The 15,486-nt window shown below is 35.8% G+C and overlaps 2 protein-coding genes across 2 annotated transcripts in view; one reads left to right on the top strand and one right to left on the bottom strand.

The window, feature by feature from the left end:
- The window catches only part of UTS2B (urotensin 2B), a 59,802-nt gene extending 59,445 nt beyond the window's left edge, over positions 1 to 357 (top strand). The window contains exon 8 of the mRNA XM_072807850.1: positions 6 to 357. Coding sequence (XP_072663951.1) covers positions 6 to 31 — 26 coding nt within the window. The 3' untranslated portion in view covers positions 32 to 357. The remainder of the gene's footprint in view (positions 1 to 5) is intronic.
- A 1,032-nt stretch (positions 358 to 1,389) lies between these two features.
- Positions 1,390 to 15,486, bottom strand: part of OSTN (osteocrin) — a 44,413-nt gene continuing 30,316 nt past the window's right edge. Inside the window, exons 4-5 of the mRNA XM_072807851.1 lie at positions 10,534 to 10,630; positions 1,390 to 6,698 (exon numbers count right to left, since the gene is read on the bottom strand). Coding sequence (XP_072663952.1) covers positions 10,546 to 10,630 — 85 coding nt within the window. The 3' untranslated portion in view covers positions 1,390 to 6,698; positions 10,534 to 10,545. The remainder of the gene's footprint in view (positions 6,699 to 10,533; positions 10,631 to 15,486) is intronic.

The raw sequence follows: 15,486 nt of genomic DNA, 5'->3' as shown, positions 1-15,486 counted from the left end.
TTTAGCCTGCTTTTGGAAATACTGTGTCTGAAGTTTTTTTCTCTGGATACAAAAAGAGAAGAACATTAGAAAAAAGAAATACGTCTACTTATTACTGCTTAAAGATTGAAGCTATTTTAAGCATAAAGTAACGGTGGCATTTATTCTACATATTGCATACTTAAGGTTTAAGTTGTGAATAATGGCAAGTCGGTTGCACTTTTGTCTGGCATGGGCTATATCAAATGGACTTGTAGTGCTAAAGTTGACAGTGTTGTATCTATAATTGTATGCTTTCCATAGATTCAATGTCTATATATGGTTTTGTCTGGTGATGACCATGCTGTTGAGCTATACATTAAAATATTCTAAAAAAGCGTCTTGGAAAATTAAACTCTATGGTCTCATTTTATGAAAAAAAAATTGTCCTTTCTCTTTCTTATGATTGCGCTAGCTACTATCTCTTTTCTGTTCATTTGGACAACTGTCACTGAAACTACTACAACCAAATAAATATGTTACTAGAGAGAAGGAATATATGATTTATTGGGCTCTGGGAGAAAGTAACATTAGATGTCTCAGAGATAGCTATTACGAAAACTTTCTTACAAAACTATTTGGCTTTTGGTTTCTTAATTCTCATCTCTGCCTCCACCACAGCATCATGAAATATTCGAGACTCAGCATGTCTTAAGAGACTACACTCATTGTGCTAAAAAAATAAACAAAACTCTTTGGCGTTTTCTTGATTCTTTTTTTTCTTTTTCACATCTATACATCAAACTGCTCTTGATTGCATCTGAACAAGCTTATTTAATCAACTCAAGGCAGGGAGTTCAATTTTGTCTGTCACCTGTGCTAGCAGAGAAACATCATCAAAGTAACTTTACAGAATATTAAGGACTAGAATAGGGCAGCCCAGGTGGCTCAGTGGTTTAGTGCCACCTTCAGCCCGGGGTGTGATCCCGGAGACCTGGGATCGAGTCCCATGTCAGGGTCCCTGCATGGAGCCTGCTTCTCCCTCTGCCTGTGTCTCTGCCTCTCTCCCTCTCTGTTTCTCTCAAAGTAGCTTAAAAAAAATCAAGGACTAGAATAGATGGCCAGATGAGCCTACACACAGTTCCTTATTTCACATGGGGTAAATGCAGCTTATCTACATAATATTAATTTTGTGGTGCTTAAAGAGAAAACTATCTCGTAAGAGAGAATGAACAATATTGTTTAAGTTTAAAAACCCATAAAACAAATCAAGTTGAGTAATATATCTATAGTGTTATTTATATACTTGTTAGGAGCCATCAAATGTAGATAAATATTAGTTGCTCAATAATGCCTAATTATTCTCACATATTTATACTAGTTAGAAACACAAACATAATACTGTTCTAAAGAAAGTCAAAAACTCCTGTGTTCATCATCTCATATTTATTAACTTTGGAATAGTTAAACAATATGCATTCTGAACATTCAGGGCTAAGGTCATTTTAAAAAGTTATTGCTACTTCTTCCTTTTAGAAGATTCCACCAAATCACCTTTTAATAGTTTGCTTTGAGAAATTTGATTCCTTTAAGTTATCTGTAAATTAAAGGTATAATTTGCTAGACTTTTTGTAGTGTGAGTAAATTTTAAGATGATACAACCAGGAATGAACATCTCTCATGAAAAACAGGTTATGTAATTGATGCCAGAAGATATAAATCCATATTTACAATTTGCTCTATGAAGTTTCACAAATGAATGAGATGATTCATAATATTCTTAACAGAAATTATGTTTTAATTTCCTGCTATGTTAAAAGAATGCCTTATTTCAAACTAGTGTACTGCTGACTTATTTTCTACTTTGTATAAAGTAGTGGTAAAAATTAAAATAGAAAATAAAATAGCTATGAGTGGAGAAAACATTTTTCTCTTTTTGTTCTTGAAGTCTTGTATATATATTATGAGATAAATGCATTACACATTAGAATAGAGTATAAATCCCTATATTGTGACCTCTGACTTTAATTAAACTGAAGGCCATACGCATAACTTTGCATTAAAAAAATAAAGATGATAGGAAATCAATTTGTTTAATTCAACTTTAAATCTTCACCATAGATGGCTTTTAAGATGTCGAGGAATGTTCCCTCTATCCCTACACTCTGAAGAGTTTTAATCAGGAATGGATGCTGTATTTTGTCAAATGCTTTCTCTGCATCCAATGAGAGGATCATATGGTTCTTGGTTTTTCTCTTGCTGATATGATGAATCACATTGATTGTTTTACGGGTGTTGAACCAGCCTTGTGTCCCAGGGATAAATCCTACTTGGTCATGGTGAATAATTTTCTTAATGTACTGTTGGATCCTATTGGCCAGTATCTTGTTGAGAATTTTTGCATCCATGTTCATCAGGGATATTGGTCTGTAATTCTCCTTTTTGGCGGGGTCTTTGTCTGGCTTTGGAATTAAGGTGATGCTGGCTTCATAGAACGAATTTGGAAGTACTCCAACTCTTTCTATCTTTCCAAACAGCTTTAGGAGAATAGGTATGATTTCTTCTTTAAACGTTTGATAAAATTCTCCTGGGAAGCCATCTGGCCCTGGACTCTTGTGTCTTGGGAGGTTTTTGATGACTGCTTCAATTTCCTCCCTGGTTATTGGCCTGTTCAGGTTTTCTATTTCTTCCTGTTCCAGTTTTGGTAGTTTGTGGCTTTCCAGGAATGCGTCCATTTCTTCTAGATTGCCTACATTCCTCGACATCTTAAAAGCCATCTATGAAAAGCCCACAGCAAATATCATTCTCAATGGGGAAGCACTGGGAGCCTTTCCCCTAAGATCAGGAACAAGACAGGGATGTCCACTCTCACCACTGCTATTCAACATAGTACTGGAAGTCCTAGCCTCAGCAATCAGACAACAAAAAGACATTAAAGGCATTCAAATTGGCAAAGAAGAAGTCAAACTCTCTCTCTTCGCCGATGACATGATACTCTACATAGAAAACCCAAAAGTCTCCACCCCAAGATTGCTAGAACTCATACAGCAATTCGGTAGCGTGGCAGGATACAAAATCAATGCCCAGAAGTCAGTGGCATTTCTATACACTAACAATGAGACTGAAGAAAGAGAAATTAAGGAGTCAATCCCATTTACAATTGCACCCAAAAGCATAAGATACCTAGGAATAAACCTCACCAAAGATGTAAAGGATCTATACCCTCAAAACTATAGAACACTTCTGAAAGAAATTGAGGAAGACACAAAGAGATGGAAAAATATTCCATGCTCATGGATTGGCAGAATTAATATTGTGAAAATGTCAATGTTACCCAGGGCAATATACACGTTTAATGCAATCCCTATCAAAATACCATGGACTGTCTTCAGAGAGTTAGAACAAATTATTTTAAGATTTGTGTGGAATCAGAAAAGACCCCGAATAGCCAGGGGAATTTTAAAAAAGAAAACCATATCTGGGGGCATCACAATGCCAGATTTCAGGTTGTACTACAAAGCTGTGGTCATCAAGACAGTGTGGTACTGGCACAAAAACAGACACATAGATCAGTGGAACAGAATAGAGAATCCAGAAGTGGACCCTGAACTTTATGGGCAACTAATATTCGATAAAGGAGGAAAGACTATCCATTGGAAGAAAGACAGTCTCTTCAATAAATGGTGCTGGGAAAATTGGACATCCACATGCAGAAGAATGAAACTAGACCACTCTCTTTCACCATACACAAAGATAAACTCAAAATGGATGAAAGATCTAAATGTGAGACAAGATTCCATCAAAATCCTAGAGAAGAACACAGGCAACACCCTTTTTGAACTCGGCCATAGTAACTTCTTGCAAGATACATCCACAAAGGCAAAAGAAACAAAAGCAAAAATGAACTATTGGGACTTCATCAAGATAAGAAGCTTTTGCACAGCAAAGGATACAGTCAACAAAACTCAAAGACAACCTACAGAATGGGAGAAGATATTTGCAAATGACATATCAGATAAAGGGCTAGTTTCCAAGATCTATAAAGAACTTATTAAACTCAACACCAAAGAAACAAACAATCCAATCATGAAATGGGCAAAAGACATGAACAGAAATCTCACAGAGGAAGACATAGACATGGCCAACATGCATATGAGAAAATGCTCTGCATCACTTGCCATCAGGGAAATACAAATCAAAACTACAATGAGATACCACCTCACACCAGTGAGAATGGGGAAAATTAACAAGGCAGGAAACAACAAATGTTGGAGAGGATGCGGAGAAAAGGGAACCCTCCTACACTGTTGGTGGGAATGTGATCTGGTGCAGCCACTCTGGAAAACTGTGTGGAGGTTCCTCAAAGAGTTAAAAATATACCTGCCCTACGACCCAGCAATTGCACTGTTGGGGATTTACCCCAAAGATACAAATGCAATGAAACGCCGGGACACCTGCACCCCGATGTTTCTAGCAGCAATGGCCACTATAGCCAAACTGTGGAAGGAGCCTCGGTGTCCAACGAAAGATGAATGGATAAAGAAGATGTGGTTTATGTATACAATGGAATATTACTCAGCTATTAGAAATACAAATACCCACCATTTGCTTCAACGTGGATGGAACTGGAGGGTATTATGCAACCAAATAAAGGTTGTTGTTGCACAACATTGTGATGTACCAAATGAACACATTAAAATGGTTAATGTTATGTTAAATGAATGTCACCCCAATGGGGAAAAAAGTTGCCAATGATAGCTCTTGTACAAATTTATTTGGTGGGGGAGAAATTACAAATTAGAGATTTTCCTAAAAATTTCTTTGTAACCTGAAAAAAAAAATAAATCTTCACCATAAGAAAATCGTAGGCTAAAGTAGGCTTTAATACCTTTGTCAATGCATGAAGCAGCAGCACCTCGTTGGATTAGAAGCTTACAAACACCCAGATGGGCGAAAAAGGGAAGAAAGAACTTCCAAGGCCTAGAACACATTTCTATAATTCAACAGAAGGTTGGGGAAAGATGGCAAGATACATTCTAACTTCTTAAATAATTCTTTCAAATGACAAGTCCTACAGAATATTTACCCACTGCTAACTTTCTAATGCAAGTTTATGGAAAACAGAATTGGTTAGTTCTCTCAAAATTCATCTCTCTTTGCTACAGTCCATCTATTACATTTAACAGAACCATTAATTTATTGTTTATTCTCTAAACTTAAATGTGAAGATTTTCATCAGTTGGAAAGATTTCCCCAAAACTAAGAATCTATATGCAAACCCACTCTGTATTCTAAGTATACATGTTCATTTCTATGTTCTTTGAGTCCACTTTATTCTTTGATATATTTATTCATTTTTTAGTTCAAATTAACAACTATCCATTTTTCCTCTTGTAATATGAATATACCATCTTATAACATTCTTCCTTTTATGCTAAAATAAACCTCTGTCCTACTGACCAAACTTCCTTCCTCTCATATGTCAGATCTGTTTGACAGTGATTACTTGGGTTTAAAGAAGTGTTTTCTAGAGGCTTTAAAAATTTCTGCTAACTTATGCTGTGTCTGCTTCAAGAAATAAGTTATCTTTGTGTTTTGAAAGCATACCCAATGCACAACGGGCTCATGTACCTAAGTTGCAGTAACATCACAGTTACTGTTGAGAAATGAACTTTCCAGAGTATGACACTTTACGCTTTAATAGATCAATGAAAAATAATTTGAATCATTTTAAAGAAATCATTCTTAAACAATATACTTTTCAACGCCTTATTAGACACAGTGTATGAAACCAGTTTTGTAGGTGAGTCACAGTATAATAAGCATCAAGAAGATACTTATTATACTGTGCTAAAATTATGTATATTTAATGAGCCCCAGACTGCTTTAGTAGTTTACTACTTAGTGATTCTTAGCCTTCCCCCATAATTTCATCTGTTACTCCTGTGAGGTTTTTCTCACAATTAACCACTGCTGCTCTTAATTAACTACCAGTTGTAATTTAGAGAAAAGAAAAGTTGTTAGGGGACATGAAACCTCCAAACTTGACAAATGAGTGATATCCTTCACTTCCTACTTCTGTTAATGTGCTCTGAACTGCAAGTATTTTCTCAGTTCTTTAGAAGAATAAAATTGATGGGCTTTATTACTGCTGGTTTTTTTCCCCTTGCTTATAAATCTTTCTTCTTTTATTTCTGGGCTACGTTTTATTTGGTTGAACCTGACTGATAGGTGAATACATTAAGAGAAGCCTAATTTCATAATTATTACCCAAGAGGCTCACAGGCAAAGGATAAGAGAGAAATAAAATATTTAAGAGAACATATACAACAGTGTCTTTCCTTGTTCCTCAATAATGAGCAAACAGATTGTATCCAAGTTTTACAGAAACAAGTTGGTCTTCAGTTATTATTCTTCAACAGCATAAGTGTAACTAGTAAATGCATATAGAAAGCATTTCACTGTATAGTGTTTCGATTGTTTCTTGGAAAAGCAAGTTTTGGAGTTAGGTAACCATTTCTCTTAACTAAAATACATATTTTAAAAAATCCATGCTTTGAAATGGTCTGCATAATTTAATTGAAGTTATAACAATACTTTGATGTGATAGACTGAAGTTCAAACTGTGGAAAGGATTTGCAGAAGGTCAGTTCTTTAAATGTTTTATCATTCAGGAGTGCAAAGGATTTCACTGAAGCATCTTCCATGTTTCTGTGACGTTTCCTCCGAGGAAGTTGTGTCTGCAAAAATGAAAATTGAAATTGTTAAAGCTACTGAGAGCTCCATAGATAAGGGAAGTACCATGAACATCAATCGACAAGAGCTAAAACTCTACAAGATGTTTCATTATAGCTTTTTTTCTTAGGACATGCTTTAATTGCAAAGACAATAATGCAAAATGATAATTTCAGATGAAAAAACATTAAAAGGAGCATCTTCAATGTACAAGCCAGGTGCTTATGCTCAAGCCACAATTCCTTGCTTTGGATACCTGCTGTATTCTATTTCTTTTCAGTCTTCAATCTTGGTTCAGGGATGTTGCCATGACATAAGAAAGAAATGATCAAACTAATACTTTCAGTTTATTGCTATGAAAGCACATTGCTAATTGTATATTTTGCTCTACTTAAAGGGCCCAACAATAATACTGACATTTAAACATGATATTTCTGCTCTTTGAGAATTCTTTTAATATATATGAATGATAGTGTGTCAATATTTATCCAAAATAAAAAATTGTCAGGAAAATACAGCAACATATGCCTTACATTATTAAAAGTCTTTGTGCATGTGGCAGCAAGGGAAAGCATAACTAATAGTCCCATTTCTACCAAATTTCATCAGGAAGGCATCCTAGTTTCAATGGCAGTGACGTAGAACTTGCTAACTGTATTTAGAGAAGATATGAAATGTTAAATAAAACCCATTTGAGTTGCTTAGAGCTGAAGCCTATAAAAAACTCAAAACTGTGGTCCAATATGTTAATGACTTGAGGAAGACATTGTTCCAAATACCAGGTTATCTTCTTTTTTAAAACACATATTGAGAAGAGGTTATCTGTTCTGGAAACTAGGTAACATACAGCAGCTGCATCTAGATCTAAACTCAAACCACGCAAAACTTCCATGATTAGAACCAGTTTCACTTTTAGTATGAAGACTGAAACCGAGAACCACAAATAAACCTACTTTAAAAGAGTATACATTAATTCCCACAGAAGTGGAACAAAGATTTTCACAAAGTATAACATTCCACTTCTGTTTGTTTTAGAAATGTATAACCAGAAAAGTTGGCATCCAGCAATGACAACTTAGCATCCTGAAGACTTTATAGGTCATGAAGAGAAATGCTGGCCTAGAAGTTCAGAGACACCTGGGTTTGGGATTTTGCTCCAAAAGTCTGTAAAATTTTGAGCAAATCAATTTCCTCTCACAGACCCTCTCACAGACTCCTTTGTTAAAAACAAAACAACAACAACAAAAGGATTGGGGATCCCTGGGTGGCGCAGCGGTTTGGCGCCTGCCTTTGGCCCAGGGTGCGATCCTGGAGACCCGGGATCGAATCCCACGTCGGGCTCCTGGCATGGAGCCTGCTACTCCCTCTGCCTCTCTCTCTCTCTCTCTCTCTCTCTGTGTGACTATCATAAATAAATTTTTTTTAAAAAAAGGATTGGATTAAGTGAGATTTTATGTTTTTGAAACTCATAGTGACTTAATCCAAAAAATACTGTACCAATAAGAAATAACATACAAAAGTGATTTTGTAAAGTTAAATGGAAATCAGATATATTTTTTTATGTTTTTTACTATTTATAAACTATAAAACACTAAACTTCATATGAGGAAGCAAAAAAGCATCTGAGAAATCTCAGTGATAATGGCAGGAAATAATGAATAGAAACCTAATGGTTGAACGGCTGCACCTGCAATTATTGACAAAAGGGAAAGAGAAAATATATGATGCTAAATTTTATTGTAAGCCTGTTCTTTTGTTTTATTACTATCTTGAAACTTTAACAATAAGGATAGTGGTTGTCATCATACCACTATGAAGGACATAATATATGAATTTTAATTTCACCCATAGTGATTCAGGAGACATTATATTCATTCAACTACCTTTTCATAGTTCAGTGGTTATCTGGAGTTTGTATGCTCTAAAATTTCATATGAAAATGTATATGTAAATGAGTTTCCTACATGATTTTTTAAATCATAACCTGTTTTGGTTTAATTTAGAAATACTAAAATAGGTGATAATCCAGCATGTCCAAGGTGATAGAGTACATGTAGAAACCTAATTGTTTCAATCTCAGTGTCATAATGCTCTCAATACGTCGAGAAACTGGAGGATTATGATCCTAATTTCAAGGAGTTACTTGGTTTTTAATAGCAATTAGATCCTACTCAAAGATAATGTGGTGATTTTAAACAGTCCTGAAGAGTAACCATACTTGGTGTATCTCTAGATATAAGGAAAGTTCAAACCGTGTTTTGAAGATGGTAGTGCTCAAAATGCACTGTTTTATTCACAGTACTCATTAAATCCTCTCATATTGGTGGACATCAGTAACTTCATGATTTCATTGATCAAGAGCTCCATGGAGAAAAAAAATTCTTTTAACTGAGTTATTCTGAGAATAATAAAGTTGAAGTAAAAATATTGACTTCTCATTATGGTTTAGGGCATTTGATGAAAAGAAAAAACTGGCAGGATTTAAATTGAAAGGTTCAGGGCTAGTGTGATGCTTTGGGGGATCTGTATCATTGGTCTAAGGATCATCCTGAGAGAAATAAAAAGCACGAAATTCATGCTTGAAATTGGCAAAACAGTTCCAGATTGTCTTATCTGCTTGAGAGGGAGGATGCATCCTCTGTAAGCTTTACTGAGAAAAAATACGTTGCCTAGATTTTATGTTTAACATTTTATGTTTAAAATATATAATGTATGACTAAATATACTTTTGAAAATGTAAGCTCAGAATTTAAGCTTTCTGGAGTTTAAGCTCTGGAATTTAAGCTACTTACATCATTTACTAGCCATATGGCATTGTGGGTTAATATGCCTTTTCTGCTTATTGTATAATATTAATAATAGTATTAGCTATTATTATTATGGAGTACTTACATGTCAGACACTACTTTAAATGCTTAATATGTTTCAATTCATTTAGTACACTGGACAATATAATTTGATAGAATTTATTATTGTCTTCATTTTACAGAGTGGAATTTCAGAATTTAACCAAGGTCCCACAACTAACAGATAGATGAACTGGGGTTTGATCCACAGAGCTGGCCTCTCCAGCTAACACTTCACTCCTCGTAATGTACTACTTCTCAAGATACTGAGTAGTGATCGGACCTAATTTATGGAATGGGATGATCTCACCAAGTATAGGGCCCAGCACAGAGTACATTTTCAGAACTGTAATCGAAGATCACTTTGTGTAGTGTGTGCCCCATATATATCTAATTTAATTCTCATCATACCACTATGTTACTATCTAACGGTACAAGATATAGAGAAACAAGTATGGAAACAAGATAATGAACTAGTGACAGAGCTAGGATTGGGAATAGGTGTTCTGATGCCATGGCTAATACTCTTTCTGCTATACTGTTCTCTCCCCTATGGTCCATGTTATTACAATTCTGGGGATGTAGTCATTAGAAACAGAATGCAAAATGGTGCGTGTCACTGAAATCTGTCTTCTTCATAATAGAGGGATTACTACACAGTTCTGTATTTATTACATCGATTACATCAGTGATTTATTACATCAATTAGAATTTTAACCATTGTTCACATATTAATATTCAATAATTATATAAAATCTGTGGGAATAACTGAATCTTTTTATGGTGAAGTAGATCTCGAATATTCTTTTGCTTCTTTAATGTATTTAAGTTACTTAACATCAATATACTAACTGAGTATAGGAATGTTGAAACAGTGAATTTATAAGCTAGGAAATCAAAAGGGCAATATACAAATCAAGATGCATCCATTAGTCCATTGTGAAATGCTAGTCAGAAGCCTGCATATCCTGCTACACATTCAAATTGTACTCACATTTGGTATCAGTTAGCCCCTGGAATTTGAGAGGCGGTTTCCACCAATCCGATCCACAGGAACACCAAATCGCCTTTTTGGATGATCTATTACTTTCCTGAAACAAACCAAGGAGAACATTTTTAAGCTAAAGTCCAAGTTATCAATTATGACTTTTGTTCTTTTATATCTTGCGGATCTGGGGGCTTTCTTTAGGAGTTGGAATACACACACTAGTTACCATTCATCAGCTTCATCAGCACCTACTATGTGCCAGATACTATCTCTTATCCTCTCAACCTCTGTCAAAGTAGGTATAACTACCTCTACTTTATATCTGAGGAATCTGAAGGTTTGAAAAATTAAATTACTTATGCAAAATCAAACAGTGCAGATGAAAAGCCGGGTCTAATCAGCATATCAATCTGCTGAGTGTTTAGCTTGGGTAAGTCCCTTTCTCATTTCAAATGTTGGTGTATTCCTCTGTTATGGAAGACAATTGCACTAGGTCAGTGTTTTCCCCAGTTTCTGACTCAGAATGGTTCTTCATGGGAAGAATGGTGGTGGGGGTGGTAATAGTGCTTACTTATGTCATCACTTATGTCATCATTTAAATTTTACCCAGATAAGCTTTGTACAAAATGGCCTATGTCTGTTACATATTCTCTGTGTCAATTATTATTTGAAAAAAAAAAGTTTATTATGAAAATGAAGTTTAAAAAATCAGAGGAGAGGACTTCTAGCTTGTATGTTTAGTAAATTCTCTCTTTAGAAAGAAGAAACATTTTAATTTGATTTGTAATTGCCATCCCTTAGTTCCACCAAATAAAAATCCTAATAGGGGAGGTCCCAGAACTCTCAGAACATATCTCTCACTGGTCTTGGAACTTTGAGAAGTTTTCAGTCTTCTTCATGAAGACAGAGACAACTGAATCAATTATTTTTAAAGATTTTTTTTGTTGTTTGTTTATTCATGAGAGACACACAGACAGAAGCAGAGACACAGGAAGAGGGAGAAGCAGTCTCCTCGAAGGGAGCCCGATGCAGGACTTGATCCCAGGATCACAACCTGAGCCAAAGGCAGACGCTCAACCACTTAGCCACCAGGCATCCTCAACTGAATCAATTTTCAAAGGCTTAAAGAATTAACAATATTTGTTTCAGAACATTCTGAATAGCTTCTATTCTAACTACTTGCATTAGATTGTCGATATACACTACACAATTTAAACACTAAATGTGAACAAAAACTTCAATATCTATGATTTTTTTCTATTATCATTTATTATGTAACTACCATTTAAGGCTCCTGTGGCTACCTTGGGATTGATAAATCAGACATAGCCTTTGCTTTCAAAAATCTATGATTAAGTACTCTCAGATGAGTAATGAGAAAATATGAACATGTAGAGGAAAAAATACCTCATTTTTATTGACACAAGGTCTTCATTAACTACCAGGTCTAATCAGTGTTCCTCATATCATTATTAGGTAAATAATTGATTTTAAGGCTCTGAGAAGTATAGAGAAAAATGGAAACATGGGGTATTTTTATTACTGTGTCTTGCATATGGAACATCCATTAACACTGATTGTAATTAAAACAATAAATTGGATGGTAATTAATATTTAATGCTTTATATATGTAGACAAAGATGATAAAAATAGGCAATGAATCAAATTTGGAGGTTATCTCCAAATGATATTGGAGGAACAGGGCCATGTTATGTGTTTATTGTTTTGTTTTGTTTTGTTTTGTTCTGTTTTGTACTAATGCAGCCTTCTTTTCTATTGATTCACATCCACCATCTTTTCTAGTTTGGCTTGTGGTTCTGTTAGTCAATGCAGATGGCATAGTATATATGATCTTATAAGGCTGTCTGCTAGACAGTAGTTCGATCAGTGGGGGGGAAATCCAGGAAAAAAAATTAGTGCTTATTCTTAACCTAGCCATAACACTACCTCAACTCTTTAGATTTCTGAAAAACATACCTTCTTAAGTGGGGTCTATCTTTGTACTCTGGATTTTTTGATACTACATTGACTACATATTTTTCAACTTGATAGTCAAAGGGGAAACATATTCTCTATAAAATAAGCATACATTTAATGATGAAGAATCATAGGAAATTATGCATATCAGTTGTGCTATGGGTATTCTGATATAATTATAAAGAATTATTTTTGGAAAAAAGAAAAAACACCTTTTATATTTTTTATTTTTATTCACATAATTTATAAACTTTTATTTTAAGCAGTTATTTTCCTTATGGTAGTAAGAATAAGGTCTCCTCAAGGACATTCACACCATAACCTACAGAACCCATAAGTACATCACCTTACGTAGCAAAAGATACTTTGCAGATAGGATTAAAAAGGACTTTGAGGTGAGATTATCCTGAATTATCTGAGTAGGCCCAGTCTGACTGAAGAGTGGGTTGGTTGGAGAGCTGCACTTAACCCACCACCACTGGCCTTGAGGATGGAGGAAAGGATCAAGAACAAAGGAATGCTAGGGGTGCCCATGTGGCTCAGTCAGTTGGGTATCTGACTCTTGATTTCTGCTCAGGTCATGATCTCAGGGTCCTTGCTTGACTCTGCGCTCAGTGTGGAGCCTGCTTGAGGATTCTCTCTCCCTCTCCCTCCACCCTCCCCCTCTGTTCATACACACACACACACACACACACACACACACACACACACTCTCTCAAATAAATAAATCTAAAATAAAAGAAAAGGAATTCTGTAACTTCTAGAGGTTCTCAAAAGAAAATGAGAATATAAGTCCTACAACCAAAAGGACTGAATTCTGCCAACAACCTAAAAGAACAGGAAATGATTTCTCCTCTGGACCCTCCAGGAGTGCTACCTGCTGACCTCTTGACTTCTTCCTTAGTCAGCTGGCACATCAGGCAAAGAAAGGAGAGCACAGAGCGGCCAGCAGGGAGAATTATAGTTACACAGTGGCTAACAATCCATCACATGGCTGCACCTAATTGGAAAGGAAACTAAGAAAAGTTGTGTAGATTGGCATATGGTGACTGCCAAGGTTCTATTGGATTTCGGACCTACAGAATTGTTACATAATATATTTGTATTGTTTTGAGTCCAGAAGTTTAAGGTAATGTATTACCATAGCGATAAAACATGGATATATTTGTGTGATTGAGAGCTTATGTCGTGGGCAATGCTGTGTATATATAAAAAATGAGACTGATAATGACTTTTATTCCTTGAACCCTTTAGTCCCTTTACTGACTAACTCCATCAGGGCAGGGGTAAGATAAAAGTCACCTCAGGGTGGAGGAGAGTGCTCAGAAGTTCCAGACAAGTAGGAAGAGGAAGAAAAAAAAAGATAAAAAAAGAAAAAAAAAAGTAGGAAGAGGAAGTGAGAAAGCAACCCCTTCCAGATGTTTAAAGGCCTGGTGAGAAGGGGAAGGAAATGGCAGTTTGGAGAAAGAGTAGTGCCACACATGTGATCTGACCTCCCAAAGCGCCTGTGGCATGGATGGTGGCAGGAAAAGTAATGCTTCTGCTTTTTTAAAGGAAAGTATGATGTGTTATTATAAATTAGAACAGAACATGTATTGGTTAAGAGTCCTAATGCATTTTTTTAAAATAAAGATAAAATAAATGAAAGTAGCATTTTCCCCTTTCTTTCCTGCAGTTGATCTTTTTTTGCTCAAGCAAATAAAAGGCAGCTATAGTGATGGAAAGGCAAATAAATTATTTTTTTCCTTACATCTTCCCTTGTTCCATGACCTTTCCTTCCATTCTTTCCCCAAGACTTGATTAGGAACCAGGATATGGAAGACTTTGATTCTATTTGGTTCTTCTACTTAATGGTAGTGTAAGCGTTTGTAAGACTGTTGTCATTCTGAGCTTCTCTCTCTCTCTCTCTCTTTGATCAAATTTAGATAATACCTGCTTGCCTATCTTTCAGACCTGTTTGTTTATTTAACACACTTATTTCTTAACTAAATTTGATTGCTTTATGCAGAACCATTGTTATTTATTCTCTGCGCTGGGCATACAGTGGTGAATGAGATATGCATTATCTGTTAAAGCTCACATTTTACTTGAGAAAAGCTAACGAGGCCTCTCTCTCTCTCTCTCAAATAAATAAATAAAATCTTAAAAAAAAAAAAAAAAAAAAAAAAACATGGGGCACCTGGGTGGCTTGGTTGGTTAAACATCTGTCTTTGGCCCAGGTCAGGATCCCAGGGACCTGGGATCAAGCCTCACGTTGGGCTTCCTGCTCATTGGGGAGCTTGCTTCTCTCTCTCCCTCTGCCCTTCCTCACCTATCATGTTCTCACTCTCATGCTTTTTCTCTCTCTCAAACAAATAAATAAAGTCTTTTAAAAAATGGGGCACCTGGGTGGCTTAGTTGGTTAAGTGTCTACCTTCAGCCCAGGTCATGATCTCAGGGTCCTGGGATCCAGTCCTTCATTGGGCTCCCTGCTCCCTGGGGAGCCTGCTTTTCCTTCTTCCTCTGCCTCTGCCCCTCCCTCTGCCTGTGTATTTTTTCTTTCTCTCTCAAATAAATAAATAAAATCTTAAAAAAAAGAAAAAGCTAATGAAATCATTTTTACACATTTTAACTGATCCTACTATCATTTTCTATCAGTCCTCCCCTATCCACTGGTTTTCAAACTATTTGTAGTTTACTATTTATACAAATAAAAGGTTTGTAAAAGAGATCAATACCTAAAATGTTAAGTAAAGAACTGTCTCTATAGGGGCGCCTGGGTATCTCAATCAGTTAAGCATCTGCCTTTGGGTCAGGTCATGATCTCGGGATCCTGGGATCCAGCCTTGCATCAGGCTCCCTGCTCAGCAGAGAGTCTGCTACTCTCATTCTCTCTCCCTCTGCCTCTTCCCCTGCTTGTGTTCTTGCTCTCTCTCTCTCTAATAATAAAAAAAAATAATAAAAGAGCTGTCATTGTAAAGAAGTGCCCCTCCTTTTCCCTAT

The sequence above is a fragment of the Canis lupus genome, chromosome 31 (assembly GCF_048164855.1).
Source record: "Canis lupus baileyi chromosome 31, mCanLup2.hap1, whole genome shotgun sequence".
Classification (NCBI taxonomy): domain Eukaryota; kingdom Metazoa; phylum Chordata; class Mammalia; order Carnivora; family Canidae; genus Canis; species Canis lupus.
Note: the sequence above shows the minus strand (reverse complement) of the source record. Positions and strands in the feature narration are given on the sequence as shown.